General features: G+C 36.8%; 1 protein-coding gene across 2 annotated transcripts; it reads right to left on the reverse strand.

The window, feature by feature from the left end:
* Positions 1 to 12,368: 12,368 nt before the first annotated feature.
* On the reverse strand, positions 12,369 to 16,586 carry LOC104238614 (plant-specific TFIIB-related protein 1). Of its 2 annotated transcripts, XM_009793022.2 has the most exons (4): positions 15,807 to 16,586; positions 13,733 to 13,891; positions 12,865 to 13,462; positions 12,369 to 12,759 (listed from the first exon to the last, which is right to left on the reverse strand). In XM_009793022.2, the coding sequence occupies exons 1-3, from the start codon at positions 16,389 to 16,391 to the stop codon at positions 12,890 to 12,892; spliced, it is 1,317 nt and encodes a 438-aa protein (XP_009791324.1). In that variant the 5' UTR covers positions 16,392 to 16,586; the 3' UTR covers positions 12,369 to 12,759; positions 12,865 to 12,889. The 2 variants fall into 2 exon arrangements, with proteins under 2 accessions (XP_009791324.1, XP_009791322.1); XM_009793020.2 differs by having other exon boundaries at positions 12,369 to 13,462.
* Positions 16,587 to 24,035: the final 7,449 nt, after the last annotated feature.

A 24,035-nucleotide genomic window follows, 5' to 3' on the forward strand; every position in this document is an offset into this window, starting at 1 on the left:
TTTATATTGGCTTTTGAAGAAGACTAGAGTTGACTCTTCGAGTTCTTTTTTCATTTTCCTTTTTTTTCTTTTCTCCAAAATTGAATTTTCCTCATCAATTAAATTGTGAAAATGACACCAGGTAACTACTTTATAGCCTACCTTTATAGCCTGTTTGACCAAGCTTCTAAAATCAACTTATTTTGAAAAGTATTTTTTTTAAAAGTACTTTTGGTGAGAAGTAGTTTGTGTTTGGCTAATTAATTTGAAAAACACTTTTGAGCAGTAATTAGTGTTTGGCCAAGCTTTTAAAAACTATTTTTAAGTGTATTTTTCTCAAAAGTACTTCTCAGAAAAGTACTTTCGGAGATAAGCTACTTTTTTCTGTTTCTCAAAAACTGTTTCTGCTTCTCCTCAAAAGCATTTTTTTCTTTCCAAAAGCTTGGCCAAACACCTCAATATTTGGCCAATAGTGCTTTTGGCCCAAAAAAAGCTTGGCCAAACAGGCTATAAAGTTGTTTAAACTTTAAAATATATCCACAGTTTACATTATATTTAAAGATTAGCCATTCGCTTAAACTTCAAGACACGACGTCCTAAAGTTTAAACCTCAAGGTTCAAATTTCAGGACACCGTGTCCTGTCCAGAAATTTGAATCTTATGTCTTGAATTTTAAATTAGCAGTTCAGAAATATTGAACGCCTAATCTTGAATTTCAAATTAGTAGCTCAAAAATTTAGGACACTAAGTCCTAAAATTAGCAACTCAAAAATTCATGATACTGAAGTTTGGTGAATTGGATAATTTTTTAAATATATTACAAATTGCGAATATATTTTAAATAGTAGGCTTAAAAAACTTGTGCACTTCGCCCAATTAAATTGGCGTCAATTTTGATAAGAATTGTTGGGCTAATTTTGAGGGGAAAGTGAAGGGCGCATCCACGGAAGATGGTAGCGAAAAAAACGGGAGCACGATAGAAGTTTTTAACAACTGAAAATTCTCTTCGCAAAGCATTAAATGATTACTCATAGATAGAGCAACCAATTATCTTTGTATACGGCTAAAATCGGGCCCACCCGATTTTACTGATTTACCGGGACCGGGGTGAAGGATCGAAGACTGGGCATTGAGGCACGAAGACTGGATACCGAGTTCGGGATTCGAGATGCCTGTTGAGATCGATGCCAGTAATGATCGAGGCCAAATGGGACAGACAACGGGCAAGATCGATGTCTGCATAATAACGGAAAGGTGAGATGTCCTTGACTGGTCGAAGAGCATAGCGGTAATCTCAAACTGATCAAATCAAGGGCGGTTATTTAGGCTAACCATAGGATTTACTTCCGCAATTAGAATTGTACCATAGATATGATTCCTCTATTATATAAAGAGGGTTCTAATCATTTTGTAATCACTTTACATTCACGCATATCAAAGTAATACAATATTTTCTAGCTTATATTCTTGTTCGTCAGCTTGCTTATTTCTTAAGTATTCGGGCACCGACCAGTGTGAGGGCATTCAAGCTCGAGGGATGAATTACGTTTCAACACTGGTTTGCTTTATCTCATTGTTAATTTCTATCATTGATTTCAATATTCGTTAATTGGTATTAGGTGAAATCACGTGTCCTTAAAAACCACATTATAAGTTTAATTGTTATCCAATTTTAAGGGTAAACAGTTTGGCGCCCATCGTGAGGCTAAGGATAATAGTGATTGCCTGGTATTAATTCCCACACCACACACTGCTTTACGCTTGTTCTCATAAGTGTCTTTGATTTCAAGAATCAACATGTCAAACTCTCAAGTAGCACCCACTCACACAGACAACGACCTTGGTCTTCATGGCGAGAATGAAAACATAGTCGGCTCGGGAAATGGAGTACCTCTAGTCAAACTCGACGGACCACCTGCCGTAAACCCAGTCGATGTCAGCTCCCATATTGCCATTAATGGGAATTTGGGCGTCGACCTTGGAAATAGTGTCCGCAGAGATGCCCGAGCAGTCGATCAGAATGCACAAAGCGGCGAAGAGGGCGGAATTAGCCTTCGAATGATATTCGAAATGCTACAGACTCAACAAGCTGCGATAGTGCAACTCCAAAATTAGAATCGAGCACCAAGCAGAATTGAGCTCGAGACATCACAAGAAGTTGTTCATAGAGCCGAACTTGTACCAGAGAAATCGAACGCCATTGAATCGGGGACTAACCCCGCTATTATGAAGATGCTCGAGGAGCTCACTAAACGGATTGAATCAGGAGAAAAGAAAATCGAGGCAAATGATAAAAAGGTAGAAACATACAACTCTTGGGTCGATCAAATACCAGAGGTGCCACCGATTCTAAAGGGTTTGGATTCAAAGAAGTTCGTGCAGAAACCTTTCCCTCCAAGTGCGCTCTGAAGCCCATCCCGAAAAAATTCTGCATGCCAAAAATTTCCAAAATACAATGGGACCATTGACCCTAATGAGCATGTTACTTCTTGTACCTGCGCAATGAAGGGGAATGACTCAGAAGACGATGAGATTGAATCTGTTTTTGTTGAAAAAGTTTATAGAGACTTTATCGAAATGAGCGATGATATGGTACCACAATCTGCCGCCCAATTCCATCGATTCCTTCGCCATGCTTGCAGATTCGTTCGTAAAGGCACACGCCGGAGCAGTAAATGTAACGACTAGGAAGTCGGACCTCTTCAAAGTGAGACAAGAGGACAACGAAATGCTAAGGGAATTCGTATCTCGGTTCCATATGGAATTCATGGACCTACACCCATGTATAAATTATTGGGTTGTTCAAGCTTTAACTCAAGGTTTGAACGAACGAAGCTCGATAGCATCACGATAACTAAAGCAAAATTTAATTGAATATCCAGTTGTAACCTGTGCCGATGTATATAATCGATACCAATCGAAGAGCAAGGTCGAGGATGATCAATTGGGAATCCCTTCCAGTTCCGTTTACCAAATAGGCCCGTCGGCAGAATTCAAACGGACATCGACAGAGAACCCCGATCGAACAGAGATCGGTATCAACCATACATCGCAGATCGTAGAAGCGACGGCCCAGGACATAACCTCGTTCGAAATGATTGAAGCAATGATCGAGGACAGAGCTCCCGGGGGCTCATGAGTAAAAGTGGCTTCAATAAACATGTCGAGCCCACAGAAGCGCCGCAACTATCAAAATATAACTTCAGCATCGATGCATCGGGTAGTGTATCGGCCATTGGACAGATCAAGAATACTAGATGGCCCAGGCCCCTACAGACTGACCCAGCTCAAAGGAACCCGAATCAAATATCCAAATACCATGGTACCCATGGTCACAAAACCGAAGATTGTAGACAGCTGAGGGAAGAGGTAGCTCATTTATTCAACGAGTGTCACATTCGAGAATTCCTAAGAGATCGAGCCAAGAACCACTTCAAAAATAGAGATTCAAACAAACAGAATGAGCAGGAAGAGGCTTAGCATGTAATTCACATGATCATTGGTGGGGTCGATATCCCTCAAGGACCAATATTTAAACGCACCAAGGTGACAATCACGAGGGAGAAGCGAACTCGGTACTACTTGCCAGAAGAAACCTTGTCTTTCAACAACGATGATGCAAGAGGGATCGAACAACCTCACAATGGCACTGGTAATATTTATCCTTATAAATAAAATTCAAGTTAAATGTGTGTTAATTGATCCAGGTAGATCAGAAAATATTATTATATCAAGGGTCATAGATAAACTTGGCCTCCCAAGATCAAATCGTGCCCGCAGCTCGGGTACTTAACGGCTTCAACATGGCAAGTGAAACCACGAAAGGGGAAATCATTTTGCCAGTAAATGTAGCTGGGACCATCCGAGAAACAAAGTTCCATGTGATCGAAGGCGACATGAGGTACAATGCGTTGCTCAGAAGGGCTTGGATCCATAACATGAGGGCAGTATCCTCGACGCTTCATCAGGTCCTGAAGTTCCCAACATCAGAAGGAATCAAAACGGTGTACGGTAAACAACCCTCGCTAAAGAAATGTTTGGAATCGATGAAGTAGTACCAGTATCGGTGCTTTCATCAACAAAGAAATCGGAGTCAAAGGGAAAACAAGAAGTCAAATAGCAACCACAGTCGCCAGCCTCGGCCCAATCGGAGGAGCAGGAAACTTTCGAGGATGATGATTATATGTTACCTCGAAACTTCATAATCCATAACGATTCTGATGCAACAAAGTCAACGGTAAAGCAAAAAAAGGGACCCCAGTCCGAGGTTAAACATGCTTTCATCAAGGACGAAGTAACCAAACTTCTCAAAATATGGTCCATTCAGGAGGTAAAGTATCCCGAATGACTAGCAAATGTAGTCGTAGTCCCTAAAAAAGGAAATAAACTAAGAATGTGCGTAGACTATAAGGATTTAAACAAGGCATGCCCTAAAGATTCTTTTCCTTTGTCGAATATCGATCGCATGATCGATGCCACGGCCGGCCACGAGATCCTTAGTTTTCTTGATGCCTACTCCGAGTACAATCAAATACAAATGAACCCGGAGGATCAGGAAAAGACTTCATTCATCACTAAATACGGCACTTCTTGCTATAATATAATGTCGTTCGGACTAAAAAATGCTGGTGCTATTTATCAACGCCTAGTAAATCGAATGTTCGAAGAACAAATAGATAAATCAATGGAGGTTTATATTGATGATATGCTAGTTAAGTCCCTGTGAGCAGAGGACCATTTGAAATATTTGTAGGAGACCTTCGACATACGGAGAAAGTACAACATGAAGCTTAACCAGGAGAAATGCGCATTCGGGGTTGGTTCGGGCAAGTTCCTCGGCTTTATGGTATCGAATCAGGGAATCGAAATCAACCCTGATAAAATCAAGGCAATCGAAAACATCATAGTTGTTGATAATGTCAAGGTTGTACAAAGGTTAACAGGACGCATAGTCGCCCTGAGTCGATTTATTTCGAGGTCCTCAGATAGGAGCCACTGGTTCTTCTCATTGCTTAAGTAAAAGAGCAATTTCACATAGACCCCAAAATGTCAACAGGCCTTGGAGAAACTCAAACGATACCCGTCGAGCCCACCATTGCTTCACACCCTAAAGGCTGACGAGCAACTTTACTTATACTTGGCAGTCTCAGAGATAGAGGTAAGTGGGGTCTTAGTTCGAGAAGAGCAAGGTACACAATTTCCTATTTATTATGCTAGTCGAACCCTAGGTGAAGTCGAGACTCGATACCTACACTTAGAAAAATTAGCGCTTGCTTTAATAAGCACCTCTAGAAAATTAAAACCATATTTTCAATGTCACCCAATTTTTGTTTTAACCACCTACCCCCTTCGCAACATTTTACATAAGCCCGAACTCTTGGGTCGATTGGCCAAATGGGCCGTCGAGATCAGCGGGTATGATATCGAGTATCAACCCCGAACGACCATCAAGACTCAAATGTTGGCGGATTTCGTGGCTGACTTTACGCCAGCCCTCGTACCAAAGGTTGAAAAGGAACTATTATTAAAATCGGGTACATCATCAGGGGTATGGACACTCTTCACGGACGACGCTTTGAACGTGAAGGATTCCGGGCTAGGCATTATTTTAAAGCCACCCACAGGTAATACAATTAGACAGTCTATCAAAACTTCGAAATTAATTAACAATGAGGTTGAGTATGAGGCCATGATTGCAGGTCTAGAGTTAGCTAAGAGCTTGGGAGCGAAGGTCATCGAGGCCAAGTACGACTCCCAACTTGTGGTAAATCAAGTCAATAGAACTTTCGAGGTTCGAGAAGATCGAATGCAGAGGTACTTGGAAAAACTGCAAGTGTCTCTAAATCGATTTAAAGAATGGACCCTATAACACATACCTCGAGAACAAAATAGTGAGGCCGATGCCCTTTTAAATTTGGGGTCATCGATCTAAGATAATGAACTTAGCTCGGGGACTGTCGTACAACTTTTGAGGTTAGTAATCGAAGAAGGACACGCCGAAATAAACTCCACAAGTCTAACCTAGAATTGGAGGAATAAGTACATCGAATACCTAAAGAACGGGAAGTTTCCATCGGATCCTAAAGAATCGAGGACTCTACGCACTAAGGTCGCACGGTTCACATTGGCCGATGATGTAACATTATATAGGAGAACATTTAATGGACCATTAGCAAAATATTTGGGACCAGGAGACACCGACTACATTCTACGGGAAATTCATGAGGGAACTTGTGGAAATCATTCTGGTGTCGAGTCATTAGTTCACAAAGTCATCAGAGCAGGATACTACTGGGCCGATATGGAAATGGAAACTAAAGAATTTGTTCGAAAGTGCGACTAGTGTCAAAGGTATGCGCCGATGATCCACCAGCCCGGAGAGCAACTCTACTCGGTCCTATCCCTATGGACATTCATAAAATGGGGGATAGATATCGTCGGCCCTCTACCATCTGCCCCAGGTAAAGCAAAATTCATTCTGTTTATGACTGACTATTTCTCTAAGTGGATTGAAGCACATGCCTTCGAGAAAGTCAGAGAAAAAAAGTCATAGATTTCATCTAGGACCACATTATATACCGATTTGGAATGCCTATCGAGATCGTATGCAAAAATGGAAAGCAATTCATCGGTAGCAAAGTGACAAAGTTTTTCGAAGACCACAAAATAAAAAGGATCCTATCAACGCCGTATCATCCTAGTGGGAACGGACAGGCCTAATCAACAAACAAGACCGTCATCCAAAATCTGAAGAAAAGATTGAACGAAGCTAAAGGAAAATGGAGAGAAATATTACCCAAGGTCTTTTGGGCATATCGAACAATGTCGAAATCCAGTACAGGGGTAACACTGTTCTCTTTAGTCTACGATGCCGAAGCTCTGATCCCGGTCGAAGTCGGGGAACCTAGCTTCAGGTTTTGGTATGCAATGAAAGAGTCAAATTACGAGGCTATGAATATGAGCCACGAAATACTAGATGAAAAATGGTAATCCACCCTCGTTCGAATGGCCGCACAGAAACAACGGATCGAGAGGTATTACAACCGAAGAGCCAATCTTCGACACTTTAAAACCGGGGACTTAGTTCTGAGAAAGGTCACCCTCAATAATCGAGACCCAAACAAAGGGAAACTTGGCCCAAAATGGGAGGGACCGTATCAGGTCCTTGACATCGTCGGGAAGGGATCCTACAAACTTGGCACGATGGACAGCAAGCAATTACCAAACAATTGAAACGTATCACTCCTCAAACGATACTACTGCTAAGGTACGACCTTCTCCATTTTCATCTAAATTTTATAATAACCAATTGCAGGTGTTCAACCGAAGACATCAAGGGATTCTTCATCACAAAGTCCTTAGGTTTGAAAGCACGCGTTGCACTCTTTAATAAGGAAACCATTGTTCGTGCTAATTTAGAGCAATTCAACAGTATCCGAGGCTTTATTACAATCAACCTCGAATAATGAAGGGGCATCACCCTCGGATGCCGACTTTGTTACTAGGAAGATACTTCGTACCGACAGGGTATCGATAGGTAAAGCTTTGTAAGGGCCAAATGGTCAAATGAACCAATTCCATGTAGATTACTCGAGCCTTAAAGGCAAGCATGTACTCATGTATAATCTATTGAGAGAAGTATTTTTCCTTGCCAAATATTTCATGCATCAGAGAAATTTTTACTTTACAATTTCATACTTTTGGTCTGTTGTGGAAACAGGCTTAAGGGCCGATCACAACTGAAGTTCAAACAACTTACCCTGTACTCGGGGACTACCGTCCAAAAAATCAATGTAATCGAACTGCTAAAATCTCGAGATCATAAGACCATAAAAAGGCAACCCTTGTTTTTATAGGCCACGGCCACCCCACTCGGGGACTGACAGTTCGAACAAGTTCGAAGTGTAATCGGGAAACAAACCCAAGAGGCAAAATCCAAGTTAAAGGCTACAGCCAAACTAACACGGTTCGGAGACGTCCGAATTCTGTAATGAAACAGGCTTTCTAATATCTTCACAAAACCGGTTAAAAGGGCTACCCTCAGCAAAATTATAAAGGGTTTCGATAACATCAACCCTCGTAAACCCTAAAGGGTACCAGACTGTTCGAACAACCTTATTTCATGCTAAGGCATAACAAATTTCTATATGGTTAATTTTTTTAGCCAACAAGGGAAAAAAGCCATTCTTTCAAGGTCACACCAGCCTAATTCAAAAGGCCTAAGGGCCATGTTATTTTTGAGTTCGAGAGATCATCCTCACTTAATTACTACCTAAAGGTTATCCTACTTCGAGTTCGAGCAAGACTCGACATTAGTTAGTTTCGGCCCAAATCGCCTGAACCTCTAACCTATGAATGCAATTTCGTAAGGCATAAATAAAATAGAGTAAAGAAGAAAGGAAACGGAAAGAAAAGACCTTTTATATATCAAAAAGTTATTTACAAGGGCAACACGGCCCGATCGGAATTTCCAAAAATACCCTAAACACTTAATCTTCTCCAGAAGCAGCATTTTTGTCCTCAGAGCCTTCTCCACTCCCGGAATCATCATCACCAGAAGAGAGCAATGCTTTGGCTTCAGCCTTAAGCTCTTTTGCATTCTCGATCTCAATAGCAAGGTCAAAGCCGCGAGCGTGAATCTCCTCAAGAGTCTCTCTTCGAGATTGGCACCCGACATGCTTGGCAACCGAGTATGCTCGAATCTGAGCAGCATCGACAACTTCTTTTGCTCGAGTTTGAGCGGCCTTGGCGTCAGATTGGTAGACAACCACGATTGCCTCAGCATCGGCCTTAGCCGTCTCGGCCTTAGATTTCGCCGCTGCAATCTCTGTGTCCAACCGAGCCTGTAGCTCCTCAATTTTCTTGACTTGTTCTAAGTTCTTCTCTTCCATGCCTTGGAGTTGGCTTTCGGTTGAGGATAACTGAGCTCGAGCTGCCTCTTTTTCTGAGGCAAGGCGGTCCACCTTTTGCTTCCATAATGTAGTCTCCGCCTTCACCTCATCTACCTCTCCTCGGAGTTGCATGATCGTTTCATGCAGCCGCTGGACCTGTGAGATCGAATCATTAGCCATCACTCCCAAATCGAGATCATAAGAGTCTAAGACTTTGTTTACCCGTTCGGTCAGTTCACTTTGTTCTTTCTAGGCCACGACCAGCTCAGCTTGGAGGCCTTTTATTTCTTTTTCTTTTAGCTCACCGAGAAGCCTGAGAGCATTTTTCTCCTCGGTAAGCCCTTGAATTTCAGCCTCATATCGGCTCAACTCTCTTCGAGACTTAAACAAAGCCTCATGATGAAGTACTGAGGCTTGCACAAACAGAAGGAAAAGAATTAGTCAAGGAGAGAAAAACACAAGTATGAAGACCGATGTTAACAAAGAAAGTTAGGGCTTACCCGATTCAAAGCTTGCTGGGCCTCATTGAAGAGACACGGTGCTCCCACCTCATCTATCAGAGCTTCATGTCCCTCGGTGACTAGACCTTAAAGGGCAAAAACTCGTACATCCTTCGGGAGCGTAATAATAATAGTCCATTTGCACTCGGAATTGACACCGGGGGCCGAAAATTGGCTGGTCAGTCTGAAACTCGAGGAAGATTCTCCCAAGAACCTCCTCGGTATTTTAAAGTCATTCAAGCCAGCGACATTGTCTACCCCAGCAAAAAAAACTTCGAAAAGGTCCTACCCTCCGAGGGCGCCTTCTACCTAAGGGGCCTTCATGAACTGAGCCTCTCGAATTTCCCCTTCTGAGAGTGAAGGAAGCGGCGGGGAGCCTCTGATTTCTATTGTCCCAAGTGAGTCACTTGGGGCGTTCTCTTCATTTCGAAGGGCCTCGGAACCAGCCCCTTCGGACATACCCGCCGACTGCTTATTTTGGTGGGAGACATCTTCGGTCTCCAACAACTTGGGGACTTTGCCCGAGTCCTCTTCCAAGACCCCCTCGGTTCGAGGCGGAATCTCTTCAACCCTTACCGACTCAGAGGTCTTTGGGGCCTCGGTATTCCTCTTCACTTGGCCCACCAGCTCGGAGCTGTCGTCTTCATTTTCTTCTTCTTCCTCCCTTAGTCGTTGAACTACCTCTACAGGCAGGGTGACGGTGTCTTTCTTTGGCTTATGAGCCAAATTTTTCTTGGGCTTTGGATCCTTGGAGGTTGAGACCCTTTTTCTCTTCTTATACTTCACCGGTTTCGGTACCGGGGGCAAAGTCTCCTCCTTGCCAAATGGAGGCCTCATCGGCACATCCTTCCCGAGACCTGTAAAAGAAAAACAAGTATGAGGAGAAATTCAGAGAACGATCAAGGTTGTCGAGATATGTGACAACTTACCATGGTTTTGGTCCTCCCATCGGCCCTTCGACAATTCACGCCATACACGCTCAGCATGTGTAGACGTTGATACCAAGTTCCTGACCCAATTCTCTAGATTGGGAGTAGCACCCGACATCCAAGCAACAGTTGCACCAAGTAAAACACCGGTAAGAAAGGATGAAAAAAGAGAAGATAATAAACAGAAGTTAAAAGGTGGAATTATACTCACGTTTTATATGCTCTCGGCTAGGATCAGGTCCGAGGTCTTCACTCGGACAAATCGGCCCATCCAACCCCGGTCTTTGTCCTCATCCGTGCTCAAGAAGACCGCCTTCGTAGACCGACGTTGAAGTTTTGTTAGCCCACCTCGATAAAGTCAGGGGCTATACAGACGAATGGGATGATTGAGGGTGAAAGGAAGCCCCTCGACTTTGCTCACAAAAAATCGAAGTAGTGTCACTATCCTCCAAAAAGAAGGATGAATCTGGCCGAGGGTGACCTCGTACCTCTTGCAGAAGTCCACATTGATTGGATCTAGGGGGACCAAATGTGAAAGGGTAGGTGTAAACACTGAAAACCCTTTGCATGCGTAGTGATTGACTCTTCGGGCGAGGGCACCACCACGTGCTTGTCTACCTAGTTACAGTCCTTTTTAACTTGCTTTAAAAGGCCACCGATGATTGTGCATATGTACCTCGACATCGGCTCACATCGGCCCAGAACCGAGGAGGTCTTTTCAACTTTGAAATTGGAGTCAAGGATACACGGCGGAGGAAAAAATTCTCCAGGGAGTGGCTCTGCCGCTGGTTGTTCGTCGGTCGGCTAAGACGGGGAAGCTTTTTCTTTCTACGGCACAGTTTTGGATGTTTTCGCCATTTTGGGTTTGAGTTTAAAGAAAGAAGAAGAGAATAATACTTGGTGTTTTGAGAGAAAATTGATAACAAAACCTGGAGATTATGCAGAACGGAAAAACTTAAAGGATGTAAAAAGCTTTGAAAATGAGAGCAAAGATTAAGAGTAAAGTTTGGGCAAAGAGAAGGAAAGTGCATTTGTAGGATGAAGATGACGGTTCAGAATCGATAATGGCCGACAGTAACTGACATGCATTTAATGCCTCGATATACGAACCAACGGGACGTTTCGGTCGCCTCTGCCGCTTACGTCACGATGCTTACCTCATGGTAAATCGAGGGCAAATTCGAAGCCTCAATTCATTTCTTGTCATTACACTCCAAAAAACGAGAGGACTATTTGTATACGGCTAAAATCGGGCCCATCTGATTTTACTGATTTATCGGGACCGGGGTGAAGGATCGAAGACTAGGCACCAAGCCACGAAGACTGGGTACCGAGTTCGGGATTCGAGATGCTTGTTGAGATCGAGGCCAAATGGGACAGACAGCGGGCAAGATCGATGACTGCATAATAACGGAAAGGCGAGATATCCATGACTGGTCGAAGATCATGGCGGTAATCTCGGAACTGATCAAATCAAGGGCGGTTGTTTAGGCTAATCATGGGATTTACTTCCGCAATTAGAATTGTACCATAGATAGGATTCCTCTACTATATAAAGAGGGTTCTAATCATTTTGTAATCACTTTACATTCACGCATTTCAAAGCAATACAATATTGTCTGTCTAGCTTATATTCTTGTTCATCAGCTTGCTTATTTCTTAATTATTCGGGCACCGACCAGTTTGAGGGCATTCAAGCTCGAGGGCTAAATTACGTTTCAACACTGGTTTGCTTTATCTCATTGTTAATTTCTATCATTGATTTTCATATCGTCAATTGATATTAGGTGAAATCACGTGTCCTTAAAACCAAACAATCTTGTATCACATTGAAGTATCACCAAATCTTTCCTTTCCCCTTACTGTGTTTCTTAGAAACTTTCAAAGCAAGCGAATTTCTTACCTAAGGTCCAATATGGCAAATAAAATCATGTAAAGGGAGTATCTAAGATTTCCTTTCTCCACTTTTATACCATGAATGAAGAAGCATACGTAAAGATGAAAGAAAATATCACCAGCTGCAGTCGATACTTGGGTACCAGAGAATATTCCAAGCCAAATGCGTGAGAGAATAAAAAGTTTCTTGGCCATTTTAATTGATCATTAACTTGGTAGTCTTAAATCATTAACTACTTACTATAGGGTGCACACAGTCTACAACTAAATAGCGACAAATTGGAACAGAGTAGAATGCTAATGTCATTATCATTCTAACGGTGGCTTATTAGAAAGGATTACGATAAGTAGAAGGCAAAATCAGACTTGTCGAGTATGCAGAAAAATGCCCCTTTAAGGAACTGGCCGCTCAAAGCTCCAGGAGAGTACCGACTGAAATTTACTCGGAGGTATTTTTGTATGAACAATTCCTTATTCCTCCCTCTTGTCCTCTTCCCAAAGCAGCTGCTTATCTGTTTATCCGACCACATATGCCTCTTTATGCTGACTTAGTGGCTCCTCTATCTGCAGGGTTAGAGGCAACCTTTTGTGATGGTACATCTTGAGCATTGGATTAAAGCCAGGTGATACTGAAGGCTGAAGCTGCAACTGACAAGAAAACTGGCTAACCTCAAAGAACTAGAAGCAGTTTTTTCTACTGATGCAATGGTGCATCTTCCTGAGACTTGAATAATAAATCGATCTCCATTTCTTGAGTAGCACTTTGACTCTTCTCTGTAGCTGTTGTAACGCCACTTTCAACAGGAACTTGAGCCTTCCAAAATGGTGGTGGCCAAGATATTTGAGTTGTATGGACATTATCTTTGCTATGGGGGTCCTCCATGCCTCTGATCTGGGGGGATATATCTAATGAATCGCCTAGTTTAGCAGGCTTGTCCCTCTCAGACGAAGTTCCTTCAACTAAATCAACTCTAGGTGTCGATGAACGGCCTGTAGCAATGGTAGCTGTAGGAAAAGCCTTCTCTGGTGGAACGACAGGTTTATAGCTTGATGGTAGGAGATCATCCCAGTTCTCCAAAAGCTCCTTGTAAACCTTACGAAGAGTAACCTCAGTGAGTCCAGTCACTTTACATATTTCAGCCTGGGTTTTCCGCTTGTCTTCCAGTTGACAGGCCAAATATATAGCAGCAGCGGAGATGCTAATAGGATTCCTTCGTGTGCAAAAGCATTTATTGATGATTACCTCACCAATGTGAGTTGCCAGCTCCTAAGGCAATTGTCGTGCAAGATGAAGCCAAAAGTGTTAGTATATGTAAAGGAACCTTTAAGTATAAGTAAACACTAACTTGATGAAATAGATAAACACAGTGAACTATCCGACATGAGACGATTTATTATTAGTAGTCTCAAACAAATTGATCGCTAAAAGAGAGAACTTTTCTTTTGGATACTAGTTGATTAATTTGTTAATTTCACTAGCCTCTAGATTTGACCAAGGCGAACTGATTACTAGCTTTTCAATGAACCAGCTAGGTACCTGAGCAGATTTATTCAGCTGAAGAAGTGTACAAAACCTTGGCATATGGACTGATATAGAATTACTGTTGATAGGTTGACTGAGTTGTAAAGCTTCTCCAAGTATCTTTATGTACTTCCCAATTTCCTTCTGAGGTAAATTTGCTGCAACCGATATTTCCTAGTTATCAAATAATTCAAATTAGAGAAGCTTTTAAACATCAGATTCTCATGCATTATAAAGTTTATGAAATGGATGCCAGATTAACATGCGGATATAAAAGATAAGCATATAGTGGGAAAAATAAAACTTGAAAGACAACATTTTTTTATCTAAAAAAGAATGTTTGATTATTTCAAGTTAAACAAGGTATACAAGGTACAATTAATAACGATGGACAGACCCAGATCCAGGTGTTCCAAGGTTTCTCATGTTACCATATACCAATATTCGCATAGCATGGTATCAAGAATGACAATTCTGCAATCTTGAGACTATCTATCTATAACAAGTATCAACAAAGTTGATCTGTTTAAACACAAGCCCTTGACCATAAGAGTTGTTTCTGAGACAAAGAAGCGACAACGATAGTAACCTGCAAGGTCAGCATATCCTGCAACTTTCGATTCATAAGGTGTCAGGTGATGACCATTTTGTTTGGCTTATAGAAATTAAACAAGAACTAGGGAGCAGATACCTATTAACCACTTTATAATTATCAGCAGATTTAGTGCTCATGATCAAACTTTCATAGGGTATTTTTGTTGCAAATATGCTGTAATTCCAGGTTTAGCAGACTGTACTCACACAAACTAGTGAAGGGAAGAAAAAAGGAAAAAAGAAAAGTACATGATTTTCCCTACCCTTTTTGGTCCTAAGAAGACGAGGAAAAAAAACAGTGGGAAGAAGGGGAAGAGAAAAGTTCCCTTGCCCATCAAATATTTCCTCCCTTTTCTCAACTGTTAACCCTCGCTGTACTTTTCTTTTCTCTTCTCTTCTCCTGATTTCCAAGACATAAGGTATCTTTCAATTCCAACAAGAAATAAGAAGAAGAAAAGTAGTAAATGAAAGAGAGAGGTTAGGAGAAGGTAAAATTTTATCATGATTGAAATAAACCCTCGGATGGAAATAAGCTTGAATAAGAGAACCAGAAAAGAAATAGTGACATCCAATGAGCTGAACGTCACAAAGATTTCACTGAAATCAGATCATGTTATGAGAAACCCAAAATTCTGTACCTATTGATTGAAATGATAAACCAATGTCCAATAAGACGAGAACTAAGTTCTGGTGTGTTTCTCAAGAAAATGGACCTTAGGTTTAACTCAGTCTAAAAGCTAGCTCATAAAGTAAAGATTGTCCAAGAACATATAGGGAGACTACAATACATACTTTTAACAATGTTTGGTACAGACAAAATCTTTTCCATGGAAGATCTGAAAAGCATTTTACCTAATAATATCATGTTTTGAATAATCTTCTGGTGTTGGTCGGGTATAAAATAGGTGACATATGATAATCATACAAGGCAGATGACAGGTATAACCAGTGGGGAAACCATAATTCCTATGACCTAAAGCAATTTTGAACCCTCTTTACTACTATACTTGAATTTTTTTTCATGTCAAGGGGATTCAACAACTCACATATAACCAAAAAAGATTATTTTTACTCTATTTATGTAATGTAATTTTCTGATAAAGCTTCACTCTACCTAGTTCCACCCATGGGTATAGCAATACTAGTTTGGTGAATCTTTTAGCATTCGAGATTGAAAACCATATCTACATGTTGATTTAAGCAAATATAAGAAAGCGAGGGTTGTGATACTTGAAAAGAAAAATGACTTCCACCAATAAGTTAAGAAAACCATTTCTCCCTTTTGTTTGAAAATATTTTATTTTCCAGTAACTTAGAACTTCCCAGAAGATATTTTCTGTCATACCGAACACGTTAACTCTTTTTCCTATACGATACAGTACACGCAATATATTCTCCGCTAATATTCGTTACAGCAATATTTATCAAGATGCCAATAAGCTGAATTTAGTTCAGACAAAAGCATAGCTTAGAGCTTGATACATATTTAACATACCTGAAGAGTTCTTGGCTCTTGGGCTTCCCTGATAGCGTGAACTAGAGCAGCAGTAGCAAGCGCCTCAACGCTTCGATTCCTTAAGCACGTCGCCGACGAACAATCTCTGAAGAGCTGAAACGCGTGGTCCGAAATATCATAATCCAACCGCAGAATAGAAGCCACGTCAATAATCTGCAAATAAGCCCTAAGATTTTCCACAACAACGGATGACGTAGACGAACTGGAGGAGGAAGACGACGTCGTTTCAAGTACTCGTTCGAGCTCAGCAAGGTGACCGGCGAAAGAAATGGAGGATTGGGCAAATACTGGGTAGGGTTCGAGAGACCAAGTGGAGAAAGCTGTGATGAAACCTGTTGGCTCAAATGGGTCTTCATCGTCGTTAGTGGTGGAGATGGGAAGAGTAGGGAGGTCGGAAGTGGCGAGGCACAGAGGGGAATCTTGGGCACGGGTGTGGAAAAGATGGTGGGATTGAGTTAATCGCTCCTCCACTACACGGCCGCAGGATGTGCACTCGGTTATCGGTCTGCCGCTGGTGCTGGTGGTGCACCGCCCTTGCTCCGCCGAGCAGTACGGACACCGCATTTTTTTCGACTTCAATTAGTTAAGTGTGGGGGCTGGAGTAGTGGTCCTACTTTGGAACCAATAATTTGTTATAGAGTTTGGTTATCATCTCTAATAATAATATTTATAGTCTGCTGATGAGTATGATTTATCAACTTAGAAGCATTTTGGAATTTATCAAATATCAAAATGCTAACAGCAATGTTATGTAAATTTTCTTTCATTATGTTACTCAATTTAAAAGTTATCTGAAGCTAATATTATTAAAATCAAATTATAAAAAATATTTAAATTCCCTTTTTTTTATATTAAATATCAAAATAATCATAAAATACTTATAAATTAATTTGACCAACTTTTTTTTAATTAATCCAAACAGCTTCATAGTCGATAATTATGTCATTTCAATGCCAATCAACGAGATTGTCTTAGATTTTTCTCTCTTTTTTTCCCAAAAAAATAATGTGTTAAATTTGACGCTCAAAAACACCTTTGACTTTAAAAAATTAATCAAAAATAAATTACTTCTCAAATTAACTGGATGTATAGGAATTGCTACTATTTAAAGTACTAGCTTTAAGGTACGCGCAATTAATGAATTATTAAATTTTACAATTATATTCAATTTATATGAATATTTTCTTATTAAAATAAGATAGACAAATATGTTCATGCACATTTTATAGTAATAGATAAAAACAATATACACATAGTTATTATTATTAAACAAAGATCTAATGTGATTTGATTTTAGTCCTTTTTAATTAAAAATTTAGCTTTCAACTTGCGACTTTGAATAATTTTGATACATGGTTTTAATTTTATGAGTTAGACAACAATCTTTTCTAATAATAACACAGAACAAAAGTTTAAATCACCAAGTAAAAAATAAGCAATAACTTTTATTTCTATTTTTCCCTTCTATGCCAAACACCAATAAAATTTGCTACCTTTAAATATTAAAAAAAAGTACAATTCCACCAACCAAAACTTAATTAATTTTGCTAGTAAACTTTGTGAGTTTATTGATTAGTGCAAATTCAGAATTAATAGATCTGTACTTGTAGTCGTTCATCGTCATTACAATTAATGTGATTTCTGAGATTAACCAATTATTTATTTGGTTGGAGCTCTTGTTGTTAAAATAAACTAGTATTAGTATTCGCGTGGATGCACGGACATTAATCATGTCAAATATTTAAGTTATTTGGATTGTATGTAAATAATCTTAAAATTGCCAGTAAATATAGATAATCATTGGATATTAAATACATGTAAAAAATTAACAATTTCTTTTATTTTTTTTATATCATTCTTGCCGATGTCATTGGATCCTAAAAATAGTGAGAAAGCAAAATAATAACTCATATTTATGGCAAAACAATTAAATATTGAGACAATGAATGACTCTTTGGATAAAACTTAACTTTTTTACTATTACTTGAACTCTTTTTTTGTGTGTTGATATCTCTTAAAAAAATATTTCTTTCTTAAAATTTCAATTTCTAAAATATTATTTTTCAATAATAATTATTTTTATAATAATGTAATTGAAAATATTATTCTTAATTCAAAACTCATTTTAGTTGGCTATCTAAAAATATAAAAAAAATTCTTTAGCTAGTGAGTTTAGATATTTGACATTAATCATGTTAAATATCTGAGCTATTTGAATTATATGTAAATAACCTTAATATTTAAACCTTCTAAATAATTATAGATAATCGTCGGATATTAATTAAGAAACACTACATGAAAAAAGACTAACATTTTCTCAATTCTCGTAGTGAAAATTTTATTACTATTGTACGGGAGGGAGTAACTTTTCTATTGCAGATAATATATAGGACGTATTCGTTTTTAGATCTTTCTAATATTTTTTCAATATTTATTTTCTTTTATATTATTTTCTATGTCATTATTTCTTTTGTTACAAAAAATTAATTTATTTCACTATAAAAAGATGAGTTTTAATAAAAAAAATTGCCTACATATAAACTTTAGTTATACTTTTAGTCTTTGGTTGAAATTATTTCATATTTTTCTTTTGACTTTATCTAATAAGCCTAAATATGTGCTCACCCAACCACTTAAATTAAATAATTGAATTATGTGTAATTTATATATAATTCATATATAATATGTGTATATTCGTGTGTTATCGGTATATCATCTATTTATATTAGCTATAAAAAGTAAACAATAAATATGGCCGGATATTATGTAAATATTCCATAATATTGCGATTTTTGAGTTTATCCATGATATAACTTCTATTATAATAATTTTAAAACTCTCTACTAATGTTCAAAAATATCTTATCTTTTTATTATCTTTGAATTAAAAAAAAGTAAAGAGTTTTTTTGAAATAATTTATTTACATTTTTTTAAAAAAATATTTCACGTCATACCAATTTTTTCTTTATATATACTCTTTGTTACACTTAAAAGTCGTTATAGAAACTATCAATTAGAAACCAATTTATCTCTTGTTGAGTTTGAAAAAAAAAACCTTTCGCATAATAATGATTCAAAACTAATATTCTTCAACGAAAAAAATATTATACCCTTGCAATATTGGCTTGACTACATCTAAATGAAGGGGTTCAGTTTATACCCTTCTATTTCTTGAATGTGCTAAATTGAAATTAATGATAGCAATTGTATAGCCAAAGTTTTGTTATTTGTTTGATGTCCATTTATGCAAATTGACTCTTCAAACAAATATTCTTCAAGAAAAAAAAAGAAACAACTTTTTTTTCCTAATATTGACTGATTTTGTGAGCTTCTTTCTCCTGCATGTATGTTTACTTTATTATATATGTAAGTAAACTTTTATTTTTTTTTGTAAACTCTTTTTGTTATTTAGATAAACATAGACATGTACCCTATATATTACATTTATTTTAAAAGAATTTCATTTTAATTCAAATATAGCTACAGTATTTCAAAGAACTATACTTACAGGATTTTAAATGTGAAAGAGTTTTATAGTTATTTGGAGTAGTTTTATTTTTGTTAGAGGCGAAGTAGTATTTAAATAATTATAAAAATAACAAAAGTTCCTAACATGATTGCATATGATCATTAACCGAATTAAGTATGTACATGATAAAAAAAAGATAAATTTTATTTTTAATTTAAATTCGAATTTTAGAACGTTATCTATAAATTCAAAATTATCTTTTAATTATATATATATATATTATATTTAACTAAAATAGTTAAATATAGAATAAAGTTACCATATACTATTGACATTTATTAGCTTGTCACTTGGCTTAACCATAATGTCAATTATATATGGTAACTTTCTTGCTTTAATATATATATATATATATATATATATATATTATATTATATTATATTATATTATATTATATTATATTATATTATATTATATTATATTATATTTAACTAAAATAGTCAAATATAGAATAAAGTTACCATATACTATTGACATTTATTAGCTTGCCACTTGGCTTAACCATAATATTAATTATATATGGTAACTTTCTTGCTTTAATATATATATAGATTTTCATTTTTACTTATATATATATATATTTCATATCACTAATAAATTCACCAGTTTTCTACCTATTTAAAGTCTTTTAATTACTAATAAATATAAATTAATTCCCTTATATTAGTCGTATTTTGCTTATTTTACTCTGAATTCCTTATATGGCTCAAGTTGTAGTATAATGGATAGACCAAAAAATAACAAAAGATTAATAAAAGTACTTAGTTGTTTTCGTCAAATTAAAAAATGTTAGTAAGTCTTCAAAATTTTCCTAAAAATGACTTGAATCCAAAAATTTGAAATTTGCATTCCTAAAACGTATTTCAACATCAAAATTAGTTTTTTTATTGGACCTAAATATTAGGTCTTCAAATTATATATGGAAAATTTTAGTCGATTTTAATATCCTAAATATTAGGACTTCTTGTACCATATTTTAAATATGAAAGTCTTAATAAATAAAATTTTAGTTGAATTTAAAATTTTAAATATTAGAATATTAATAAAATAACTATTTTGTTCAGTGTGAAATTTATTTTTAAATAGTAAAAAAGACGAACTGTTATGAAGCAATAAAAGAAGAAGAAGAGTAATGCAGAGAAAAACAAAGAGAGGATTCTTATTGATTTGGGATCAATTACAATGGAATAGAACCCCTCTATTTACAGGGAAAAAGTGACTTAGCCACCAAGTAACAAACCCTAAAATGTCTCTAAAATATAGACATTCACCATAAATAAAATACTATTTATAACACTCCCCCTTGAATGTCTATCAAACAGATAATGTGCCTCGTTAAAACCTTAACTAAAATAAAATCCAATGGGAAAAAAATTGTAGAGAAGGAAAAAGAGTACACATGTTTAGAAATATGCCTTGTGGTTGTCTCACTAAAAACCTTAAAAGCAAAACCCAGTGGGACAAAACCTTATAAGGGAAAAATAGTACAACGCGTAATTACCCCCCCCCCCGATGAGAGCATCAATTCACATTTTTGAGCCTTCGCATCCCAGTCTTGTACACTAGCTTCTTGAAGGTTGACGTCGGCAAAGATTTGGTGAATAAATCACCCATATTAATTCCATTGAATATGCTGCACCTTGAAAATTCTCGCTATCACATTACCATGCGTATAATTATAGCAAGATACAAATGTGCACAAATTGTACTTAGGATGTAGTACATCATGACCAAGAAATCTATATGCTTTAAGCGATTTAAATCCTTCAAGGATTGTCGTATTAAGTCATATAAGTCATATAATAGACTTTAATTAGATGCATATCAAATTTCATGTCATGCTAGACAAATAATATATCAAAAACTGATTGCACATATCATTGACTTTATACTTTCAAGTATTTGAACTACATGTCCAAAACTACATGTCTTTCATATGAAACCAATTCTATTTGAATTGTGTCTCTTTTATTTGGCCAATATTTTTGTATCTATATTCGACAGACTTAAGATCCTCATCTATACTTAGCGCTATGATAGATGTCGTTGACGAACATTTTATATCGGTTCCAATATTTTTTTCACATAGACATAATATAGAGATCCATTCATTCATATATTCAGGTACCTGAATCTCTCTTGAGATTTTTTGAAGTGTTATGTCATGTGATCTTCTAGATCACTTGCCTCCTTATTATGATCATTTGCTTATCTTCTTTATCAAGAATTTTATTTGAAACCAATTTGTCTATACGCTTTAAGCGTACCATAGACTTTGTCCTTCTAGGACTTATTCTAATAGGAACATTTGCAGTGAGAATATAATTACTTTCTTTGGATAAGCAAATGCCTCTGGCATACTTTGCAATATATTGCACATGAATTATTCTTTTATGAACTTCAAGTTCATATTATTTTATTCGAGGATCTAGATGTATAAATGATAATTCATTCCACGTAATTTTTTCTCAATTGTTTATCATATCTCCCCCTCATGTTAGAAAAACTAACTTGTTTCCTCAACTTTGAGAACCTATCTTTATGCGTTATGGTATTAATCAAAATATACCCCCCACATCAACAATAATAAGATAGAATTATTTGATTTCTGACCTTGAACCACTTGTGAGGGGAGAAAATAATATACTTTGGTATATAACGTATATCAAATTGATAGAGATAACTTTGTTCTCATAAGCAATTGTTTAGTTATTAAGTGGAGGCACTCAATAAATCATTTTGCAAAACCAACTGTGATGTAAACTAATTTATCAAGATGAACTTCTTGAATAGAAAATCTGAAAATCATGCTCTAAATTAAACTATTAAGCAAGTTACCTCGCAAACACCATGTTGCGGGTTAATAATAATCGTACATGTAACCATCTCATAGATGCATCATATGTAGTATACATGGAATGTGAATGAGCTCATATTCACCTTTGATATTTCCAACATTCATGGGATTCAATCCCGATTTTAGTTGGTCTATTAACTAATGAGAACAAACAACGTAAGAGAATTCGTAAAGAACTTTGTAGTTCTTTAATATTTACCCATGTGAATTCTCTTTTATTTTTGCACATCATACTTAAATTAACATGGCTAAACCAATTATGCCAATTGAATAAATTATTAATATTGATAAAGTTCAGGTTTACACCATGACGTGTGCAATTATCAATAAACTTCAAGTTTATTATTATATGGGTTTTTATATCAATAAATTTTTACTTTATTGTGGTATTCTTTTATTTGTGTAGTACAAACTGGAGAATAAAGCGGGTAGCTTTTCACATGCATATTACCCCGCTACAAGTTGTAGTAATAGAAGATATTAAATCTTTTTTTTGTATAGTCTCAGTATGACCAACCGCTTTCGCGAATATTTTAGAAACTCAATTAAGTTTCTTTGAAATTTACTACAACACGATGCCTTATTGATAATCAATTTTATTCCTCCAAAATAGTAATAATTGGCTTTTCCAGAGCTCTCAATTAATTTAGTATTACCATATATTCATCAACATCCATATGGTGAATATCTCTTTTAAAGAGAAAGTTATACCATTATGGTTATAGTCAAAATTATATGCAAGATCTGTTTCTTGCATTACCCACTTTTAATAATCATATTGCCAAAATATTTTGGCGTACAATAAGTACATGACCAATAACCATTTATGCCATAATAATGACATTATTTTCTTATATCATCTCAAACCTCCTTCTAGAGGTGAGTGTGGTATATTCACTACAACTAGCACGTTCATATTCTTCCAAGAATGAATATGTATTCATAAATCACATGTTGTCATATTCACTTCATAAATGTACCATAATCATCTATATGTGCTTTATAAAATCTCATGTCAAATCGATGACAAATATTACTTTCATAGAGTGAAAGATTATTCTCATTATCACAATGATGACGATTATAATTTCGTCTATTGCCACGTCAACATCCATTGATACATCCATAGTAATAATTTTGTCTTCTTTCAGACTTATCACATACTACTATCACATTCTCTTAAGGGAATGAGAATGGAGCAAATTCAATGAGACGGGTTATCACTTTTTGTGCTCATGATCATACATGACTTTAATCATGGCAAGACATGGAAATTTTATCACTTCGAGTGGTTATAATTTCTTACTAACTCAATTAGAGTTATAATCAAAATTTATTGTCTTTACTTATATTTAAAATCAGTCTCTTGTTGCTCTCTTAAGCCGAGAGTCTCCTGGAAACAGTCTCTCTGCCCCTCGGGGTAGGGGTAAGATCTGCATATATATTACCCTACCCAGACCCCACTTGTGAGATTACACTGGGATGTTGTTGTTGTACTTATATTTAAAATCAAATTACAGAATAAAAGAGAAAAATACGGTAAAGTACATACCTTAAATCCAGAATTTAATCATGAAGGAAGTTCATGGAATAATTGACAATCATTATGCTCAATCTCAAAGCTTTTAGTCAATTGGTTGGAGTCTCGTGCTGATAACGTGTTATGAAACAATAAAAGAAGAAGAGTATTGCAGAGAAAAGCAGAGAGGGGATTCTTATTGATTTGAGATCAATTACAATGGAATAAAACCCCTCTATTTATAGGGAAAAAGTGACTTAGCCACCCATAAATAAAATACTATTTATAACACGAACGATATTT

Source organism: Nicotiana sylvestris, chromosome 2 (genome assembly GCF_000393655.2).
Source record: "Nicotiana sylvestris chromosome 2, ASM39365v2, whole genome shotgun sequence".
Classification (NCBI taxonomy): domain Eukaryota; kingdom Viridiplantae; phylum Streptophyta; class Magnoliopsida; order Solanales; family Solanaceae; genus Nicotiana; species Nicotiana sylvestris.